The sequence below is a fragment of the Cyrtonyx montezumae genome, unplaced genomic scaffold, assembly GCF_038088225.1.
Source record: "Cyrtonyx montezumae isolate F1298 unplaced genomic scaffold, pur_monq_1.0 scaffold_16, whole genome shotgun sequence".
Taxonomy (NCBI): domain Eukaryota; kingdom Metazoa; phylum Chordata; class Aves; order Galliformes; family Odontophoridae; genus Cyrtonyx; species Cyrtonyx montezumae.
In genome coordinates this window covers 7356100-7378492 of record NW_027071892.1, presented here as the reverse complement: position 1 = coordinate 7378492, position 22393 = coordinate 7356100, and the positions used below count along the sequence as shown (strand labels likewise).

At 48.2% G+C, this 22393-nt stretch overlaps 2 protein-coding genes across 3 annotated transcripts in view; both read right to left on the bottom strand.

Annotated features, from left to right (window-relative positions):
* Positions 1–759: 759 nt before the first annotated feature.
* CLEC19A (C-type lectin domain containing 19A) lies at positions 760–6927 on the bottom strand. 2 transcript variants are annotated; one of them, XM_065732614.1, is made up of 5 exons: positions 6807–6927; positions 3410–3575; positions 2910–3003; positions 1693–1825; positions 760–1263 (listed from the first exon to the last, which is right to left on the bottom strand). In XM_065732614.1, exons 1-5 carry the CDS (start codon positions 6895–6897, stop codon positions 1184–1186), a joined length of 564 nt encoding a protein of 187 aa, XP_065588686.1. In that variant the 5' UTR covers positions 6898–6927; the 3' UTR covers positions 760–1183. The 2 variants fall into 2 exon arrangements, with proteins under 2 accessions (XP_065588686.1, XP_065588687.1); XM_065732615.1 differs by lacking the exon at positions 6807–6927 and adding an exon at positions 6511–6598.
* A 1001-nt stretch (positions 6928–7928) lies between these two features.
* SYT17 (synaptotagmin 17) overlaps positions 7929–22393 on the bottom strand; it is a 30442-nt gene continuing 15977 nt past the window's right edge. Inside the window, exons 6-8 of the mRNA XM_065732592.1 lie at positions 19931–20051; positions 18985–19140; positions 7929–9020 (exon numbers count right to left, since the gene is read on the bottom strand). Coding sequence (XP_065588664.1) covers positions 8824–9020; positions 18985–19140; positions 19931–20051 — 474 coding nt within the window. The 3' untranslated portion in view covers positions 7929–8823. The remainder of the gene's footprint in view (positions 9021–18984; positions 19141–19930; positions 20052–22393) is intronic.

The following is a 22393-nucleotide window of genomic DNA, read 5'->3' as shown; positions in this document are numbered from 1 at the left end:
ATGGGGTGAACATCCTCTACCACACAGCATTTTGGCAGAAAACTGCCAAAATGTATACATACATAATTATGTATACATACATAATATGAAATGTATATTGTTCATATGTATATTCTTCTGTATATAATATATATATATTCTGTATATTCTTCTGTATATTATATATTCTGTATATAATTCATATGTATATTATGTATACATATGAAATGTATACATACATAATTAAATATATTTTAAATGTGTACCTGGGATGACAGCATTTCCTCATTTTAGAGACTGGCTCCAACACACAGCTTTACTTACAACTACAGCTGTACTCCCACCAAGTTTTGCAGCTCCATTCCAAGCTTCCAGAGATAAAATGTATTTCTGCCAAAGACAGCAGTGGCAGTTGAGAGTGAAGCTGTGTCAGCCCTGCTGACCTCACTGCACCCAGTGCAATCACTCCGGAAAGTATGAGCTTTGAGACGTGTCTCAGCTGGTGACATCAGGGGCAACAAAGCAATTTTATGTGGGAGTTTTTACTCATCTTTGCAAAGGACTTGGCTTGGTTTTGTGTCAAGATGAGGAAAAGGTCACTGTCCTGCCTGGAACAGCCTGCAAAGAAGCCCTTGCATCCCCAAAGAAGACCCTGTGTCTTAGACCAATTATCCTTTATCTAAAACCTATCCAAGGGGCCTGTGATGACAATGATGTTTTATGCATCAGTGACAAGCTTATAGGAAGCAATTAGGAGGATTTAATATTGCATTTGCTCTTTAATGTCAGGAAGACCAATCTGCCTGCAGCAGAAGACACATCCATGGCTTTTGGGACGTGTACATGCTATATGTGCACACACACACACACAGGCTATCCCCTTACAACACAGCACAGCTGCTCCAAGCACTTCCCCCCCACCCAACCCAAGCCATCACTTGACCCCACAGTGCCCAGTGACAGTCCATTCCCTTTCTCCCAAATCTCCACCACTGCTTCTGCATTGATAACACAATGGATTTCCTACAGGTTTCCTGTGAGAGTTTATTTTAAACCCAACCCCAGGCTTCGATCTGTGGGGCCTCCATTGCTCTGGAGCTCACTCATCAGCGGGCAGCTCCAACACCAAGGCCAAGCGCACGAGGCCTGCTCCATCCCAGCCCTGCCCCGCAGAGGCAGCACGGAGCTGGGCTCACGGTCAGGCTCAGTCCAGGGCCAGCGAGGGGATTTTGCAGACAAAGGGGAAGGTCCGGCCGCAGGCGTTGTCATTCCAGGAGCGGAGTGCTGCCCCAAAAACAAGGCGTGAGGAGAAGCATCCAGCCTGGGGATGCCTTTGGGCTTCTCACACAAGCAGGGTCTTGCCATGCTTCAGTGAGAGCCCATGGTGGGAGTGGAGGGGAAAGCCAGCCAAGGGATGGGCTTAGTAGCAAGTTGTGCATGTTGGGGGGGGGGGGGATCCCAACATTAACTTTGTCTAAATTTAGTGATTCTCCCCCCTTTGATGCTAAGGATGGATGAAAGTAGAGAGAAAGCATGTGTGTGAGCGTGGTTGTAGAGAAAACACCCTTCTCTGTGAAGAAAAGCAGAAAATAAAGATTTAAAATGCAAATCATCACCCTGCCAGCAACCTCTTCAGAAAAGCATGAGCAGCAGTGGACAGAATTTATTTGCATGCAAATAGGACTCAGTGTGCCCTTGAACCACAGTGCTTACCACTGCTGGCCCGGTACCAGATCTGCACACAGTCCTCCTCCTCGGGGATGGAGTGGATGCCGTCATCGGGCTGGCTGCCATCCCAGTAGTTGTAGTCATAGGAGGTACCATCCGTCCACTCAAAGTGACCCTCCTGTGGGGCACAGGCAGAGGCACAGCCATTGAGGAGCAGTGTTCCTCAGGCCCTGTCCCAAGGCAACCCATTGCCACACACCTAAACAGAATTGGGTGTGAGACACTATGGGGCATATAGAGAACTGAGTAAGCAACACACTGAGGTTATACAGCTGAAAACTGACCCCAGGGAGCACTAGCAATCTGCACCACAAACCCATAGCATAGAACCATACAGGCACTGAGGTTGGGAAAGATCTTCAGCATCATCAAGTCCAACCATCAGCCTGACTTACCATGTCCTATCACTAATCCACATCCCTCAGTGACACATCTCCTCACTTAAATACCTCCAGGGACTCCACCACCACCTTGGACAGCCCATTCCAATGCTTCACCATCCTCTCCATGAAGAAATACTTCCCAATTTCTAATCTAAATCCCGGCAGAACTTGAAACCACAGCCCCCAGCATCCCCCACTCCCTCAGCAGCTCTTCATAACCAGTTTTCTTGTGCCCCCTCAGCTTCATTGCTCTTCTCTGCTCCTGCTCAAGCAATTCAATATCCCTCTCATTGTTCCTTGGTTTAACATCCCTCCATACCATAATTCAAGCTACAGCAATAAATGATAAGGGTCATTTTGCATTTCTTATGTGCCCATAAAACATCAGTGAAACGCAGCTCTGCAGGGCTGCACATGGGTTCTCCTGAAATCATCCTTGTAACTGGAGAATGCAAAATTCTGTGCTCCCTCTCATCCTTTTCTTCTTCTTTTCAAAGAATTGCTGCTGTGTCGCTGTTCTGATGATCTCAATTTTTATTTCCTCACCATAGACTAGGTGATATACCTCCAACAGGACAATTTTTTAAAAGCTGCAGAGTATCATAAGCACCAAAACTTGGTGATTTTTGACACTGGAGAAATTTCCAGCCTACAAAAGGGCAGCAACAGACTTGACTATTCTCTAAATCACAGAATAATTCTCCGGTTTACAAGGAAAGAAAACCTAAGCAGGAAGGAGGCTGCCAACACACCAGTCTACCCTACTTACTGCAACAACTGGGAAAAACAGGAAAAGAAGCAGAGGCTGGGGCTGCCCACCTGCCGCAGGTCGTTGAGCCCTGTCCAGATGTCAGTGGGGATGCCAGGCACGCGACTGTTCACCAGGTCATACACAAAGACGTTCTCTTCCCAGCTGGCAAAAGAGAGGATGAGCAGCAGTGAGAGGCTATCACCAGCAAGGGTCAGGGACACACCGTCACCATCCTATCCACATCCAGACAATTGGCTCCCCATCTTCTGATTGCAGTGATTTGGTGGCAGGTCTTTGCAAAAGGTGCATAGCGTGGGGGAGAAAGAGTGGAAGGGCAGAGCTGATGTAATCACATCAGATTTTGACTCCCTTTCTTCAAGTATAAAAAATGCACCCTGCTGGAGATCCAGGGAGCACAGCATTGCTCCTGCCAGCACAACAAAAAGCATTGTCTTCACCAGCTTTGCATGCTCAAGACAGCAGGCTGGCCTCGGTTACTGCATGGAACAGGACACGGTCCCAATGTCCACACTTCCCCAGGAAGAAAAGGACACTCGGTGGCTCTCACCTGTGAATGGAAGCCAGCTTTGCTGACCTGATGCCAATGGAGAACTCAGCACAGTAGAGGTCGGCTTCAGCCCAGGTTTTGTTGATGGGGAAGTAGCGGTAGCAGTGCCCTTCGTATTCCGTCCAGAAGAGAGGGCAGGAGTAGGCATGCACAGGTTCTGGCAGGGCTGGGGGCAGAGCAGAGGACACACAGGAGATGCAGGAGAAGCAGCAGCCACCCCTGCTCCTCGACAACAAACCCACGCCATACAAGTGGAAAAAAAGCAGAGTTAGCTGAAGCCATGCAAAATTTTGCACAAGCCCAATCAAATTTTGCAAAAGACACAAGTTTCCTGATTTAGCATCTACCTAGAAGAATCTCAAGACTTGCACTGCAGGCCTGTTTGATGAGGTCTCCAGCATAGGGTGCTGCAAATGAGAGCACTCAGTGCTGCTACTGAAGATAACAAGATAAGGGCCCTTGGATCCATCAGACAACAGTGGGGCCGCTGTGCTGGGATGGAGCTGATGCCATAGCAGCAGGGTCACAACCATTCACTGCCCTCTCGCTTGTGCCTCCTGGAAGGCCACAGCTCCCTCCCAGCACTTCTCCTGTCCCAGCCCAGCAGCAGCCGTGCACACCAGCACGCCTTGTGTCGTGGGCCAGAAATAGCTCTGCGGAGCAGTGCTGCTGTATCTGCCTCCCTGGGAGATAAGAGCTGGGGCCCTGTAGAGCTCTTTGACAGGGCAGGGGAACTTCCTCAAGTGAGGCTATTTTGGGGGCACAGGAGGCATTTCTGGAGCCCTTGCATAATATAAACACTACAACAGCATGAACACAACTCCTCTGCAGCCTCCTTTATGTGGAACAGAGAGCACAGAGCACGCACCAACAAACACTAATACACACGCACATCCCAAAACCATGTCTCAAACAGGCTGAACTCTGATATCCCCAGGGTTTTGAGTCCCAGTGTGCCCTGGCTCCTCAGCATCAGCTCCTGCCTACCCCCTGGGCCCTACTGAAATAACTGCGGGGCCAGGAGCAGGGCTTAGGGCACAGCCCAGCCCTGGGAGAGGCAGATGCCACTGAGCTACCCAAGCAGGTAACAGGCTCAAGGCTGAAGAGGTCAAGGAACTGCTGAAGGGCTTTTCGTGTTGAAGAGGCTGGAGGGAACTGATGCCACAACAGGCCAGTCAGTGGTGAGCACAGCAGCTCCCCACCAACAGCCACATCTGATACGGTAGCAGCAAAAGCAATGTTGGTATGGTGAAAACCCACAAGGAGCAGCTCCAGAGTGGTGCAGCCAAGACCCAGGCAGCTCAGAAGCAATGAGGGGCTCAGGACAGCATCCAGCTTGTCTTGCTTTGGGTAAAGAACAGCCCTAAGAAAAGCGAGCTATTGTTGCAGCCACAGAGCAGAAGGACCAGGAATGCCACATACTGATGCCATTTCCTGCGGCATTGCACCCAGAGCAGGGGCACAGGTCTGGATCCAGGGCAAAAGGCTGCAGCCCCCAGCTGTTTCACAGAGGTGCAAAAAGCCCCGGCAAACTCTTCACCTCCAGCAGCACAGTGGCAAGATTCACAGGGCAGAGCCCAGCAACTCCCTTCCTTTCCAGATCACACTGGGGTGCTTGCCTCCCCCCCTCCTTGGAGGATTGCTGCCCTCCCCTTGTCCCAAGCAGCCAAAACCGAGTGGAGATGCAGACAGGCCTCCTTTGTTATTCTGCACTGCTTCCCATTAGGTAGCATTAATTTGATGAGCTTCAGCAAACCAGAGGTGCCAGAAGGAATTTAAGGTTAAATATACCAAAAAGGAAAAGAAGGGAGGTCAACATTTAATTAGCATCCTCTCTCTTGGGTCAGGATCAGAGGCTTTGGCGCTCTCTTTGGAGGAGGAGGATTTCTGCTCTTATGTTTACAGGCAGCGACAACTGGGGGTGCTGCCCTGATCTGGGAACTTCAGGAGCTATTTTTAGCAGAAAAGCCATAAGAAATTTTATGCGTGAGTATATGAGCACACACACAGCTCTATAGCAAAACCTCATAACCTAAGCCAGCAGCTGAAAGTGATACTTAACATAAACAGGAATGGGGGATGTTCTGACCAGGTCCTCAGATTTAAGACCCCCAGCAAAATGTTCCCTTTGGCAGCATGAGCTCCCAGGGGCCAGAGCAGCACCTGCAGCAAAGCCACCACCTGCAGCACCAGCTGCCTGCTGGCCCCACGGCACGTCAGCCCTTTGTCCTCAAACTTCTGTTCTAAATGTTGGCTGAAGGTAAGATCCATGCCAGGTAGGTAAAATCCAGAAAAGCTAGAAAGCAAGAATTTAGGGTCAGAAAAACAAAACAAAACAAAAAAAACCCAGCCCTTTGAGCTCCATGAATTTGTTTAGAATTCTATTTACTTATTTGTTGAGACCTGGCTCAGAGCCACCAGCATCCCTGTACCCCGTGTCACAGTTGGCACAGCTCGGGCAGAAAGCTTCACTTCCCCAGGTGGTCACTTCCCACTGATGAACTGAGAAAACCCCAAGCAGTTTCCTGAGGCTTTTTGTCTCAGGATGCTGCTGAAGGAGACGCAGCACTGACTGCATGACGCCCTGCCTCAGCAGGGTGGTAGTCCCCTTGTATCTGAGGGACAGCAGCCCATAATGGACACGGAGATCAGTTAGTGACTGGGCAATGCTTTGCTCACCCTGGAGTCGTTTGTTTTTTGGTTTTTTTTCAGGCACCAGTCACAGATTTCCAAGTGATACTTTAAAGAACAGTTGAAGAGCACCAGAAAAGCAACATCCTTTCAGACAGAGGGCTCTGCTTTTTAAGACCCTGTAATAAAACCAAGCTGTCCTTCCAGATTGGAATCTCATGTCACACACGCTCAGAGATGTGAGGCTGCCGCAGCCACCAGCAGCAGCCCCCTGCAGCTCTGCTACAGCCAGAGGTAACAGATAGCAGTTATCTCGCATTTTTGTACTCCTTAATTAGTGTGGGGAAAGCTCCCACTGATAAGGCATCTGGCAGGAAAAAACAGCCATGCTGATCCCTTTCCTCATGAGTAGCACTTACTGGGTCCCACTCTGCTCAGATCCCTACAAACAAACAGGGTGCACTGCTCACCTCCATCCAGCCCCGACATCAGTTTGCAAGTAATGTAAGTGGCAGACAGCAGCTGCTGTCGCCCAATGCTTCTGACTTACAATACAGCCTGGAAAAAAAAAAAAAGTAAAAGAATGGGAGCAACCATGCATTTCTGTCATTTTCCAGGTTGCTCCAGGCTCATCCTGCCAAAAGACGACGCCAGGAAGTTGACAAGCCTGAGAACTGTGGAACAGGAGGAACTGAGAATTCTGCTGATGCCCCTCTGAGAGGGCCCGACCTCACCGCCCAAAACGGTGTCAAACGCTCTCACTCACCTTGGCTGATTTTGATGTTGGTCTGCGGGAAGGCGCGGGCAGGCAGAAGCGCAGCGGCCAGCAGCACGCACACAGCACGGCCGCAGCCCATCGCCGCAGCTCCGCGGTCCTCGGCTCCGGCCGGGGCAGGCGGCGGCACCGGGGGCTGCTCCGGCCCCACCCGCGCCAGGAGGCGGCCCCGCACCTCCCCGCCGCAGCCCTCCTCCCCGAGCCGGGCGGGGATGCGGCTCCCGGCGGGGCCGTGCTCCCGTACTGCCCCGTTGCGCCCTTGTGGGTTGGCTGGGAGCTCAGGGAGGAAGGCACCGGCTGTGCCGCCCAGAGCAAAGCTGCTTCGTTCACTCTGCCGCCCACCTGCCAGGTCCACGCCGTGCTCGTGCCATCCTGCAGCACGAGGAAGCCTTCAGCATCAAGAGGAGATGTGACGGATGCACCCGCGTGCCTCCGTTCCGTGGTCAGAACTGTATTTGGAAATAAACTTCAGATTTAAAATAAACCAAAACATTGTAGTAAGTCCTTTTCTAGCATACAGGTAAGGGAAACAGAATACACACACATGCTATAAAACTCTGTGGTCCTGCTCTATTTCCCATTTACGCCTTCAGCCAGCTGGGTGCACAGTCAGTGCTGCTCCCTTCTAATACTTAGCAACCAGTCTAAAGTCAGCTTTTTCTGGGGCTGCTCTCTTGTGGACGCTGTCCCTGTAGTATGAGTTGTGAATGGGCTGGAAGCAAGTTACAGATTTTTCTGTGGCCACAATGCTGATAAATAAAACAACCTTTATGATACATAATAATTTTGGGGCTGGTTCTGCAGAGCACAGTGAGCCACAGACACACACATCAGATCCTATCTCTTCAGGGTGCTCTGGCTGAGAATGCAGTAGGAACGGGGCTCCTGACCACCAGGCAGGCAGGTCTGTACCAGCTCCAGCCCTGTTCCCCCAAAACAACTTTGGGTTCACCCACAGTAAGAAAAGGCCAGCTCCAACCTTCTGGCTTGGCTCTACTTAAATGTAACTGAGCTCAATGCAAGAACGAATTCTGCCAGCAGTTACCACCTCAGTGTGCGTGGCACAATTAAACAGATTTTTATTTTCCATAAATATACAATCTGCATCATACCAGACAATATGCTGTGAAAAAGTAATTAAAAAAAAAGTACAGAAGCAACCAACAGGACAGCTTGACCACAGCTACGTTCATGTGCTGACCTGGAAAACTACCTCAGCAAACACACACAACACAGAAGGAGTCACGGCAGTCTATCAGGGAACTTAAATTGTGCATCTGGGGCATTCTTAACTGCAGAAGTCCCCACAGCAGGTTTCTTTTGCACAACATAGGGAAGGATTGAGAAGTATAAATGCTACTGGAGACATTTACTCGCTATATCATCACAGTATCTACTGGACGCACACAGACTGCTATGGAGAATGGCAGGCCCCACTGCTGGCAGCACATCGACCCCACACAGCAAGGGCTGCGTGTGCTGGCCACGTACTAACAGGAGCTTAATTCTGTTGAAACAAGAACAAGGACAAAACTGGAGCCAGAATCGACTTCACCACAGCTTCTACCATTTAAAAAAACATCCTAGCCTAATTATGACGTTCACCAATGAGAGCACACGGGTACGTATATCTCCGAGAGGACAAGTCATGGATTTGGACCATAAGGAGAGTGGACGCAACTCAGAACTCTTCCCCATCTCGGCATGTCCTGTGGCACCTCCACCTGCCACCTGCTGCTCTGTCACTGAAACAGCAGAGCGGTGCCGGGCACGGGGAGCAATGGGTCTGGCCAGGCAGGCGGCCGCTGCCACCGAGGAGCCGCTGGCACAGGACATGGTTGGTGCTGCAGAGGTTTGCACAAAGGCCAACGCAGCCAGGTGGGTACTGGCAGCTGCTTCAGTCCAATGGAGCTGCTGTGGGGTGGGTGTGAGGTTGGGTGATTTGGAGGTTGGAGTTTGTTCTCCACCTTGCCCCCCTGTTCGGTTTGGCCGCCGTGGGTGCCACACCTCATGTCACCTCCAGGGACGCCGGGGAGACGCGGTCGCACTCTTCCCGTGAGCGCAGACTGTGCCACTGCTCCACAGCCGTCCGGTGCGCGTTGAGCATCCGGCGCCAGTGGTTGGACTCGGGAGCACCCGTGGAGTACTGACCGATGACGATCCGCCCAATGAAGTCGTTGCTGCTCTTCACGTTGTGCCCATACACTGTGGGAAGCAGAAATGGAGACAGATCAAGGAAAGCACACTACTCAGCCACCACAATCCCTGCTGAGCGTGAGCCCCCAGGGATGGTCATGTTCTGTGGCTGTGCCACCCCAGCACCCAGGATGTCAATGACATTTGGAGGATGTGTGTTGAAGAGCTTTAGTAGAACGTTTAGCCAGGACACTGGAACTTGTAGTGTGTAGCTCATCAACCCAAGAGACTGGCTGAGTAGTTTGGAAGGAAAGAGAGAAGTTGTTCTCAGATTTAATTGTATCTGAAATAAACAGGACCCACAAATCCACATTGCTATTTAGCAAGAATATGGTAAACAATTATACTATCTAAAGAAATCAAAAATCAAAAATGCCAAAATCTTTCTCCCAGATGCATCAGGATGCTGAAGCAAGAACAACAGCCTAGACTTGTGTAAATGAACAAGAACCGACCTCTAGATCCTTCGGAGGATGACATCCTTGTCATTCTTCAAACACAAACGTTAATGACCCCTTGTAATGATAATCAGTATCATTCCCAAATTACAGACACGAACCTCACACACACAGGCTGTCAGTGGGATGCTTATACAGAACCAATTTTCCATAATTATAACTTGTTAAAAGGCCAGGGAAGTAACCAAGGGAGAGACACAAGCCTGACGCCCTGCCCTTTGTGCCGGCCCAGCCTCGCGGAACAAAGCCGCAGACGCCGCGGTCGGTAATTACGGGCCTGGTGCTGGCCAGCACTGTGTGCTCCTGTTGGACAGGCATAAAAGCACCTTGTGTTTTGAGAAACAAAGCCACAGCTCATTAGGAAGCTGAACCAAAAGTCTACAGAAGCTGAAGCCAGGATAACCACGGGCACTGGCTAGGGTACTAAAGATTAAAACCTTTCCCATGAAAGAGGAGGACTTCTAAGAACAAATGCCTGCAGGGGCTCCAGGACCCAAGCAGGTAGGTTCAGAGGTGGGTGCTAGCATAGAAGAGTGCGCTGCCTCTGCAAGTGACAGCACCCCACAGCACTGCATCTCACCCTGTGCCCGAGATGCTTTTTCTCACCTAGGGCTATTTTTGGGAACAGTGAAGCTCTGTTCTCAAAGCCACAGGAGCCATGCAGGCAGCTCCATGTTACCACAGTATGCCCAGCACTGCCACTGGTCCACTGACTGCTGGATCAGCTCTCTTCACAGCTCAGCACCCTCAGCCATGCAAGCAAAACCCTCACATCCCTAACAATTCTCCAGGTTCATACAATAAAAACATTACATTGAACCCTTGACCATTTTAAGGAGGTACATCCCCACCTCAGGACATCCACGGCCACCCAGGTTGTCTCCATCAGTTCCTGGCAGCGATGCTGCCAGCACCTGGAGGCACATCCCCAGCAAGTGCTGGTGTCCCAGGGGCCGGGACACTGCCCCTAAGACTGTGGTAAAGAGTTGTAAGCCACTCAGCCCCTCCAGCACACAGCCTGACAGTGTCATTTATGGGCTCTCACATAAGGCAAGAGATTACAAATGTGGCTAGCATGGCTATGCTAAATGGCCTGCTAGAATTTATTACCCTAGCAAAAGTAAATGTGATAAAAATCACATAAAAGTACCCCCAAATCAAATGTTTCCCTACTTTTTTTTTTTTTTTTTTTTTTTTTTTACATAGTTGCTTTTTCCTCACTTTTCTGTGCTTGAAATTAAGCTAAGGGAAAAAAAAAAAAAAGATGAAGCTTAATTCTGGGAGACAACACCAATTCAATCCAGGAAGTCCTAAAGGCCACCAATTACTCACAGCTTAAATTAGCAGAAGCAAAGTACCTCAAGCATACTGATTCTTCAGAAACAATCCATGGCAGGATTGCAAAATGAGAAGGTGCATTAAAGGCAGGGGCCACTTGTTTTATCACTGACCTAAGCATTTTCATTTCTTATGATGTAAAGCACCTTGCTGGAGGTGCTACTGGTAAATAGAAAAGGCTTTGTCATCCTAATGGAGCTGTCTGAACCCACAGGACTCATTCCTCATCCCTTCTGGAGAACTTGACCTCTATTCTCATCCTGTCAGGTAATTAGTATGCTGATTCCTTCAGGGTATTAATGTGCTAATTATACAAGCATTGTTGCTTCTCCCATTAACTAATTTCAATAGCACAGAGGTAGACTTACAGCTGAAGAACAGGGTGAAGGTTTCCCAAGGCCGAGCACTTGTTCAGGACACAACCTGCAGACCGTAAGTGACAGCACCACATCCAGCCCAGGTGTGTGGACCTGCAGCCTCCCTGCAGCCACCAGCACCTGCTCAGCACCACACACACTGCCCATGTGCCCAGCAGCAGGCCCGATGCTGCCAGCAGGGACTCACAAGGTGCTCAGGGCTGATGCAAACAATAGAAAGCATACAGGATGCAAGGAACAGATCCACACTCACTCGTGCCTTCAGCCTCTGCAGGAGGGCAGCTCTGGCTCTCCACTCCTGCCCCAGGCTGTGTTACCTGGACCTCAGCATCTCTCCAGGGTCAAGGGGGAGCCTGGAGATCTCAGATTAAATGCCAGTTCCATGGTGCTGCTCAGAGGCAGAAAATAGGTAATTATCATCTGGGTCTGTTGTGCTGACCTGCTCTGGTTACAGGCAGTAGGTGCTGCTTTCCTATTAAGAAAGTGGTTTTCCTGACAGAAACTACACACCTGATCTCATCAGCTCTCTTTCCACCATCACAGTGATTTACACAATAGCAACATTCATTTCCAGGCCAACTTGGAGCAAAAAGCAATTAAGGAAGCAGAGGTCAAAACAATTCCTTTTGCGGCTGCTTATTACTGAGGGATGCATTTAGAAACTGAAAGGCTTAAAAAAAAAAATCTCTTTCTAGTAGAAATGCTGAAATAAAGAAAACTGAGTTCATTCATGTCCACTAAAAGGGCTGAATACTTGAAGACCAGCAATACGATGCAAATAAAGCATTTCTGTTCTACCCTCTTATCATCTCATTGATCCTAACTGACCAGGAGCCTGTCTGCATGGCGTCAGCCCAGCGTGAGCCCAGCCCAAAGCCTAATTTACACTATTTTCTTAAGCCATTTCCTTAAGCTTCCTTAAGGAAGTGCCTTGCTCAGCCAGGACCACGCACATCTGCACCTCCTGAATGCCCCACGCCAGATGTGCCTGAGATTTCCCGAGCCTCTGCTGCCGCCTGCAGGCACCAGGCCCTGCAGCCCCCCCAGCCTCCACTCCAGAAAAGCAGAAATACCATCTCCTTTGGACTAGATATCAAGCATAACACCTTCACCCGATTTATCAGTATGCCATCAGCGTGCTTACAGCACAGCATCACCATAACCTAACTAACTGTCCCCAGAATTTTGGGGTTTCATGCAATTTGTTTGCATACTGCATGTTTTAAAAGGCCTTAAATAACTGAGCACTGCTTTGGTGGATCAGCTGCACCCCTGACACCCAGCTACAGCCAGCCCCAGTCTGAAAGTCATTATAAATCTCTTAACCATTATATTTTTTTAATTGCTGTTGCCACAGCATGTAAAAGCTTAATTTGTCACATCAACACGCCAGTCTGGACTCCGAAGAACTACGCACACAGTCAATATTCTTACTGAACTTTGGAACACCAAGCATGTCCCAACCATAACTGCACCCATGGAGGCACATGTGTCAGAAACTGTAATGCTGTGAGCTGCAAACCCTGCAAGCCTTGGGCAGCCAACATGCTATTCCTGCAGCCATGCTGCACAGCAGCATCCTCAGGCTGCAACCAGACTGCAAGAAAAGGGAAAAATAGCAAAGACTTGACCAAAACTGCTGTGGGCAACTGTGTGGCAGTACCTTACTGGCAGGACATGTCTGACGAGATTGACATCACCTGAGAAGGAACCACAATTCTCTTAGCACCTTTAACTCCCCACTCCACTCCCCCTCCCCCCTCCGAATCTGACCCCTTCAGCCTCAGGGCTCAGTGAGCTCCCAGGCACTACTGTACTTCAGTGCAGCACACTGGGCGCACAACCCAGTGCAGCAGGCAAGCCACATGTCCTTACTTACCCCCTGCAGGTAGAAAACCAGTGTGCAGCCTTTTCTATGCTGTGCCCACCACCTACAGGGTCTATTCTGACAGTTTAACAGGTCTGAAACTACTTTTAAATTGCTTAACATCAATATTAAAGAGCTACTTAGTGCAGAGTGGGTGTCATTAGGACACAGACTAACTGCACACTGTGAAGGCCATGGGGTGGACCAAATTTTGCCCTTTGCTCCCTGAGCATGGACAGTAATATTCAGTAGAAACAGAAAAGCAAGGGAGGAGACACGGTTTTGCACTTATCAATTTAATCTCCACAGGCACTGATTTGCATGGACAACTCACTTCCCCTGCACCTCCTTCATCAAGCTGCTCACTACACTCAGCTGCAGAGGGATTGCACCCCAAAAGAGGCAGCTCTGCATCCCACACCTCTGGTGTGGGCATCTCAGCCCCAGGCAGCTCCACACCCAGAGCAGCCAGTACCACACAGATTGTTCCTCATTTGATATACAGAAAGATTACAGCCCAGCGAGATGCTGCAGCAATTTCTTTCACTGTGGCTTGAGCAAAACAAGATAAAAAGAGCGAGGTCGAGAGAGGCGTGACACTGTTTAAATTAATGGGCTGCAACATCAGCAAGTGCTGTGGGTCAGCTCTGAGAGCAGCTCTGCTCTTTTCTTTAGGAGAAGATTGCTGAAAAAATTCAGACAACTCCAGAAACAATCATTTTCTGTCATGCCTGCAGTGATGCACAGACTGAAGCCACAGACTTCTTATTAATGAAGTCAGGCAGAATTAAAAGTCTTCATTTTGCCTTGCTTGCAAGCAACAGATTGGCTCAGAAGCACAAACACCCTGGTGCTCTCATTATTATTAATCCTATCTTACTTATTACAGTGGCCAGCCTGGTGCATAAAAGCAAAAGTAGCCCTAAGCATCGTCCCCAAGCAACCTGAATTTCACAGTGCAAGCAGGAGGGGTTTTGGACCTAGAAGAGGGGACAGGCACCTTCTCCCTGCAACAGTTTGCCCACAGCCTTGTGACAACATCTGAAAGCAGATCACGCCCCAGTGCAGGACCTCTCCCACAGGGAAGGCCCCAAGTGATCATTTCTATTGTCAACCTTCCATTCCCAGGGCTGGTTTGGGGTCCCCAGGAGCAGAGGTGTCCCCACTGACCTGCTGGGTCACACCATGCAGAGAGAGCACTGGCACCACTCTGCTATCCTTAAAGCTGAGCACACACCATATGGTGTACACTGCATAAAGACATGAAGTATTTTGTAACACTAGAAACAAAGGACAATTTCTGCTCTGAATTAAACAGGTATAAATCCTGAGAAAATCCTCTGCTGACATCAGTGGTTTTTTTCTTTTCCTCCCCTGACTAAGATAGGATTACCCAGGTTTAAGCACAGACTAGATTCCTCTTCTGACGTGCAATATCTGTACATACCTGCTGTATGAAACATACAGATAACTGCGCTGCTTCAGAAGCACGGGTCTAACAGAAACAATTTTCTATCAGCAAATTGCCTATCTATCTATTTATCTAAGAGGTATTACATCGCCAAGCATAGCATTAAAAAACAGAAATAACCTTTTTCCTGTATGCCAGCATGGGGGAGGCAAAAAAATTTTTCATTGGTCTCATATTAGAGGAGACAAGTTTCTTTCCCCATAAATGGGCACAAAAAACAAAATTCCTGAATACTTTTTTGTGAGAAATAAGAAGCAATAGGAGAAACAAGACATGAACATCTAAAGCAGCAAGTTAAAAATTAGATGTGTAATGAACCCAGACAGATTGTTTTTCACCCCCTGCAAATGGGCACCTGAAGATGATGAAAGCATGACCTTCAGATGCCAGTATACAGCCAGGCAAATCAAAATCCACACATATTTCTGGAGTAGCCTGAGGCCAAATCTATTATCTAAGTTCAACCTGTTCCAATTATCTGAACATTTGGAAACCAGCCTATTAATTACAAAAAAAATTAAAAAATAAAAAATAAACATTGAAAACCCTTGATGCGCCTGCACCTCATTCTTGGGACTCTTAAAATTAAACCTTTTGCTTTTGGCAAAAACCAAAAGCATCACCTCACGTCCAGTGTCTGCACCACCAGTCTGAGCACCACTCATCCAGAGTGAGTCCATGTTAACTTTATTTGAAGATGCTTTGGGTAAATGTGGGTCTGGGATCTGTAAGAAATTAATATAGAATAATTACAGTTGGAGAAAGACCACAAAGATCATCTAGTCCAACCATCAACCCACCCCCACCATGCACACTGACCACATCCCTCACTGCCACATCTCCACACTCCCTGAACACCTCCAGGGACGGTGCCTCCACCACCTCCCTGGGCAGCCTATTGCAACACCCCACCACCCCTTCTGAGAAGAAATTTTTCCTAATATCCAAGCTGAAATGTGCTCCAGCAGGCAATATTTCTTCAAAAAAAGAAAGCATTTCAATCAAAGCAAACTGAACCACCCAAAACAACACCATCATCACCACACACCGACAAAGATTTTTCTTCCTCAAAAAATTCAACCTTCATTAAACAGTCCTTACATTTTCACAAGGGCCAAAGGGAAGAGAAAACAAGGTAACAAGGAATGAGGTATACTGCTATTGAACAGCAATCTGTTATTTTAATCAAGCACTCTCTATTAACTGGAAGTTAATTAGAGCTGCAGGATAAAGCATCAGCACAATCTTGGGGCTGAAGACACAAACTGCAACAGTGTTTGCTGCAGGGGGCAGGGGTGGTGGTGTCACAGCCATGCATGGCAGCCCTTGAAACCACAGCTGTAGCTGTTCAGCATCCCACCATTCAACAACGCTTCCCTGGGAACTAAAAAAATAAGCTAAAACAAAGCCAACTCTGTCCTATGTTTATCATTAAATCACACCGAAAAGCGAAGAGACTCTCCTAAAACGCTACAAATGGTTCAGATGAGAAAGCGCCTGCAAGCTGTAAGCGATCAGAAGATGGAGAGTCACCAAGATGCAGTTTGCCTCAGAGCTCTGGTGGCTTTTATTGGGCCATCTGGGCTTTACTGCACTGCAAACAGCATCACCCGATTGTTAATAACAATGCTATAATCATTAACAAAACACCATGGTGCGTGGATGTCAGGTGTCATCACGCCTCTCACTGCACAGGCTTTCTGAAGGTTGGGCTGGCACTCAGGGGACAGCATGCCCAAACCCCTGGGGAAGAACACATGCCTGCAGGTCAGCACTCAGCCAGCCCGAGCACAGAGCTGCTGCTGCACCAGTGGCCTCAGCAGTGTGCCCAGGGGTGACCTCAGGCCATCACTTGGAGGCAGGACAAAAACTAATGAATGTCCACAGGACAAAAACTAGTGAATGTCTTTGCTCAGAGGTATGCGTGCTCAGGAAAACATGCTGTTCTTCCAAACCTGCCCTGCTAGGGTCAGCCCTCAAGCTGCCTGCACCCAAGAAGGAGATGGCTCCTGGGCTGGTCAAGCTGCAGAAAACTGCAGGTGGAAAAAAAGCACCATGAAGAAACATGTCACTGTGTGCATCGGCGCTCATTACCAAGACAAAGTGTCTGATGGAGTAAATTACAACCAAACGTCCCCACAAGCTGTTGCCTTACTAACTGAGGCTTGTTACAAGGTCCAATCACTTTCCTGGTTTTAGCCTCATCTGGTGAGGAGCTGTGTACAGATGATGCTCTGGTGGAGACAAGTCTCCCCCTGCTCACCTCACCTCCTTTTGGGCACTAAGTGGAGACTTGGAGGCAGTGACATCCCCAGCAGGCACCTGAGCAGAAGGCACATGTGGCCTGCACCAATATAGAAGGAAAGAGAAGCACTCTGGTTTGTAAATAACCTCCAGAATTAAGTCCTAATATGCCTAAGAAGTGACGAGGTTTAGTGGGCATGCTAGGGATTGGGTTGATGGCTGGACTAGAGACCTTAGTGGTCTCTTCCAACCTTAATCATTCTGATTCTAAGGAGGAAAAAATACCTAAGACATGGTCCAAAACATCCCAAATCTTGGCTCATGCTGAGCTGCCCCCACACTCCCCACCTGCACACAAAGGCTTCCCAACCCCAGCACAGCCGTGCCCCAGTGCGGGCTCAGTCCAAGACTGCTTCTTTCTCTGCAACTCTTCAAGGAACACAGAGCAGAGGGGTGCTTATAGAAATGCCAGGTTGTGGGGCTGCCACACATTGTCATTGGGAAAGCCATGGGAGAAACAGGTACAAATCTCTATTACAGTGCACTGAAAGCCAGGTAGTCTATTCAAGACAAAATTAGAAAATAAGGACACCATGGAAAAAATAATAACTGTACTTTGTCTGATAGCACATCACTCCGCAGCGTAGCTACACAGAGGAAGGCAGGAGCTGACAGAGACTGGCACAGTGCCACTGTCTTCAAATGTAGCCAAGCCAATGTAAAGACAGCTGCACACTGAGTCCAAAATATGAAGCCACAAAAAGGGCTCCTTTAAATTATTGAAGATATACTCAATTTCTGGCTTCCACGACTGGTTTTGCAGCTCTCTACCCACTTAGAGCATCAACCATCCTTCAAGCACAATTATTTTCCTTTTCAATTAGACTTCAACTCAACAGCAAATTTAATTAACTGCCCTAAAAGACTAGAGCCAGGAAAGAAAAAAAAATAAAAGATCAGCTCCAGAAAGCAAACAACAAAAAGATCCAACAGCAAAAAAAAAACCAACAAAGCAAACAAACAAAAACCTAGAGCAGAAACAGACATTTCAGGATTACTTATTGCAACTTCCAAAGCAGGCACCTACCAGTGAAGCACCATGTAAAAGACAAACCACTGAAATCTGACCACATTATGTAGGATTATGAATCATATAACTAACTTCCACCTCACTTATTTTAATATGCCGTCCCTTAGCACACACACACAAGAAAGAAGAAATAAAAAAATCCAGCATCTAACTTGTCAATGCCAACTTCGTCAGCTTCAGTGAGGAGAAGGGGAAAACAAAGAAAAGAGTATTTCACATCTGTCATGTGAGCACCTGACAGAAGTTTCTAAGAACAGATTCATCATCACACATGGAAGTTGCATTAAGGACAACGTGCACACAAAGGTGTGATTAATTATAGGCTTTTGGCTGAGGAAATATTTGAAGATGAAGGGCAGGATTTAAATTGCTGATCAGCATCGCCTTCGCTGTGACACGTTTGGAAACAAGCTAATGGGTGGGAACTAGGCTCCCGGTACAGGCTGTGATGACACCTGCACCTGCCACTTAAGAAATAAAATATGTCAACATATTTTCTTTCAGATACAGATCCCTTTCTCTTCTTTGGAAAGGTGGTGAGTAATGGGTGGAAATCTGACGAAAAACAAAATAAAAATGTTTTAAGAAGTGCAGGAACTCAAGAGTGGCTGTGGGAGCAGTATACATCCCCAAAGCCACAGCTCAGCTCCAGCCCCCATGCTCCTCCAGCAGTGCTGTCTGCAGGGGGAAGAGGTGATGTCCATACCACACACCCATGCCTGCATAACCTCACAGGCAAACTATGTCAGGTACCAAAAGTCACCTATGCCAGTGGTTGGGTTTAGGATTGTTCAATGCTTATCTCTTTTTCTTCTGAATTTTGGCTTTATGTCATGTTGGCTATCACCAAGAGTACAATTATTGCACAAAACCATTCCCACTGGCACCAATTAAGCACAGAACAGACAAGGTGCACTCCCAGCAGCTCCAGTCTCAAGGTGTGAACAGCTTTGCAGAGCACAGCATGCTTACTGAGCTTTCCAAGAACTCCAGCAACACTATCCCTTGCCAGGCAGCTACGAGGACCAGCACTGCTCCGCATGGGCTTACTGCATGCCTGCAAACGCTGCTTCACTCATCTTGGAGGTAAACAAGGCCACACCATGCCAATAACAGGAGCACATTTACCTGTGAACACCAAGCTGGCATTTTCCAGTTCTTCTTGGGGAACCTTGAAGCTGAAGGACTCATTGTAGAAGGGATCTATCGTCCCCCGCATGCAGGAGGTTTTCTTGGTTTTTGTTAACTTCAATCCATGAACAAGCTGAATTTTCACAAAGGGATCTGACAAAAATACAATAAACACAGGTTGTATGTTACTGGTGTAGTGAGGCAATGCCGTGGTTCAGGAAGGCTCAGCACAGCTGGGCACAGGGATATGGCACTGGATGATACTGGAGAACAGTGCTGGGAAAGGACTGGGGCCTGAAGCACCACGCAGCAGGGAGGCAGCAGTTGGGCAGCTGCCTTAGTGATGCTTCTGAGCACAATTAATGACAGCCTCAACTCAGGCCAGATGCTCTGAAAAATGCCAGCATTCTGACGGCAGCAGTGCTGGGGCAGGGAGCATGGCAAGAACACAGGAGGCCTGGTGCACAAAGCAATTACCAGTCTGCATGCTCAGAAACAGCAGGGAGCAAGGCACGGACACTGTGAAAACCTAACGTTGTCCACTGAGCAGCTAGTTACCCTAAACAAAACCACAACACTAACACACAGTGCTCGGCATCTGTAAAATGTAACACAGCTTTAAACAGGCTGCCTTACAACATGGAACGGGGTGGTAATAGGGGCTTCTGGTTCCTCACCTCACTCTAGTTCAGAGATTTTGAACTCCAGCACCACAAAGGCATTCATAACCTCAATTTTAGAATTTTAGCTCAGGGTAAATGTTCTGGCTACTTTGGTTACTGATGGCTATATGTATAAAATGAATATCCAGTGTCTTGTATTAAAAGGAATTGAGCATCCAAATCCCTCTGGATCCCCCGCAAATTGCAGCCTTGCTGCCAGTCTGCTTTAGAAGCACATAAAAGCTGTGCATGAGTAATGTGAGAAATACCCTGCCCTTTACCTGAACCTTGGCTCATGTCTGTCTGAAGAAGCTGTTTTGCTCTAATGATGTCCACGTTCAGTCTTCCTGCACTGGGCAGGTAGTTTAGTGACAACAGCAGCTCCCCCAACTCAACTTCATTCTACAGGGAAAAGGGAATGTGGAAATTCAGAACATAGCTTGGAGGGAAGGAAAAAGCAGGAAGAGAAATTAAATAAATCCCATTTGCCTAAGTGCCTGAAAAACAAATTTTAGTCACACTCTAAGCTGCAACCAAGAACCATCTGGTGGTACCTCATGCTGAGCAGAAACAAGAAAGAATACTATCCCCAGATGAAGATCTGTTCTTTAACCTCTGATCGTTCAGCAGCTTTTCAGTAGTCGTTGCAAAGAGGACCTACAAGGAGGAAGGAATACATGGTCAGTAGTTTCTCCTCTCTTCATTTTAAGTGATTCCATGTGGTTCTCATCTCATCAGCCTCACTTCCTGATTAACGCACACAACATGGACGCCATCTGAGATGCCCTCACTCCTCCCCAGCCCCAGTGACCACCACCAGCCTCCTGGGAGCTTCAGCACAACTCAGGCAGGAAGTGGTCTGCATGTCCCTGGGCCTTGTGGGGAGATCCTGAGCTGTCCACTGGCTCCGTCCATCCCACAGGATGCAGTGCTGAGTGCCTGGCTTAGCCCAGCCCTAGCCTTTTGTCAGGCTGTATCATAGCCATAGCTTCACAAGAACATCAGAGTTAGCCACTATTTATGTTCCTTTCACTTCACTTTATGATGCTTAGAAAAAGTAATTAATACTAATAATAAAAAGAGCAGGAGAACTGACATCACTCCTCAGACATGACAACACAGAATAACCTGTCAACCTTTGCACAACCTGGCTCAGAGCCACCACTACTCTCAGATGCACACTGAAGCAAAGCTGCAGCTGCAAAGCCCACACCAGGGCTGGCCACCAGCCCCCCTCCTCTCCTTCCCTGCAGGAGCTCAGGGCCAGCTCTGCATCCCATGGTGCAGGGCAGGTCCAAACCAAGCCAAGATCTGACCACCACTGCCCATTCACAGAAGAAAAAAGGAGCTGCTGCAGTATTGCTACCATAACAAAAAGGCTTAAATATCTTTAACAATACCCCAAGTATTAGATTACAGGAATCAGAGACTGGGCAGACAATATAGAAAAAAAGCTGTGATACACAGCCACAGCCAGCCCAAAGCACCAACTTCACCAGCACACAGATCAGTACAGGAGCTGCCCGTCCCAGGCTGAGCGACCAACGTGAGTGCACCCCAGTTCTGCCCAGATGCAGTGTGTGTGGGTCTGCACCTCCAGCTCCTCACCCACCGAGCCCAGCGCTGCAGCTGATGTCATGTAATCATGTTAAAAGTTCTCCCGCAGGCGTTCTGTCTCCTCTGCTCCTGCTGGCTGCTCCTGGCAAAGGCAGCGGGATGTGCTCGGCATGCAGGAGCAGGTGGCAGGCTGAGGAAGCCCTGCTCCTTTGATGCAATATAACACAATTTGATATATATATATTTTTTTGCACAGAAAACAAGCCAAGAGCCTGCCAGATCCTACCACACACCCACCCTGCACCCTTGGTTACCCCCACAGCCACACCAGCAGCATCAGCCCAAAGCTGGCCCATCCTGACGGCACCTTTCCTACAGCTTCTCTCCCACATCAGAAAAAGCACTTTGATTTGTTATCCCAAACTCTTTTAGTCACAGCATCTCTCGGATCATGTTATGTGGCAAGATGTGATCACAGATGCATATTAACCAGATGTATTTCCTTGCTCTGCTGCAGTATTTTTGCTTTTTCTTCATGGCACTCTCTCCATCAGCCTTGGTGCAACCCTACATCACAGCACCCTTCAAAGTGGGGTATTTTCAATTATTCCATCAGCAAGCCATTCCCTTGTAAGTCATGCTCACAGCTCACAAGGGCAAGCCGTACCCAGATAAACTCTTGTAGCCAACTCCTGTGCAAAGGATGTAGGACAGCATCACACCTACTGCGATTCAAACACCTAGTTCTATCATCCTTGCTTGGATTTTCCCCCAAAAACACTCAAATTTATCACTGAGAGCAGCTGCCCTAAGCATGGTATCAGGTCTTGCCAGGAGAAAGCCTCCCCACTGCTGTCACCCAGGATCACCTTTCCCTTTCCCTCCTGCCTAGCAAATCACAAGGGCTAATCTCAACATTCACACCTGGCCTGTAAAATCTATCACCAGCACAGTAAGGAAGCCTTATCCCACCCACGCTACACAAATATGATCCACCTGCACTATCCCTCAGCCTCAGCTTTTTTTTTTTTTTAATAACACACCAACATTTTTTATGCATCCAGCCTTGTTTTCCACTTGTACTCACTGCTGTGCTGGGTTCCATGCAGACTTTAATTCCTAGAAATTCAGGTACATTCAGACAGCACAAATTAGGAAGCTAATTAACGATGCTATTACCAGCTGGG

Excerpts from the sequence above, each read along its gene's own strand:
- CLEC19A (XM_065732614.1), bottom strand. The coding sequence starts at position 6,897 with ATGGGCTGCGGCCGTGCTGTGTGCGTGCTGCTGGCCGCTGCGCTTCTG. Across the intron at positions 3,004-3,409 it reads AAGCTGGCTTCCATTCACAG|CTGGGAAGAGAACGTCTTTG; the intron begins GTGAGAGCCACC and ends CTCTTTTGCCAG. Across the intron at positions 1,826-2,909 it reads GGCTCAACGACCTGCGGCAG|GAGGGTCACTTTGAGTGGAC; the intron begins GTGGGCAGCCCC and ends TGTGCCCCACAG.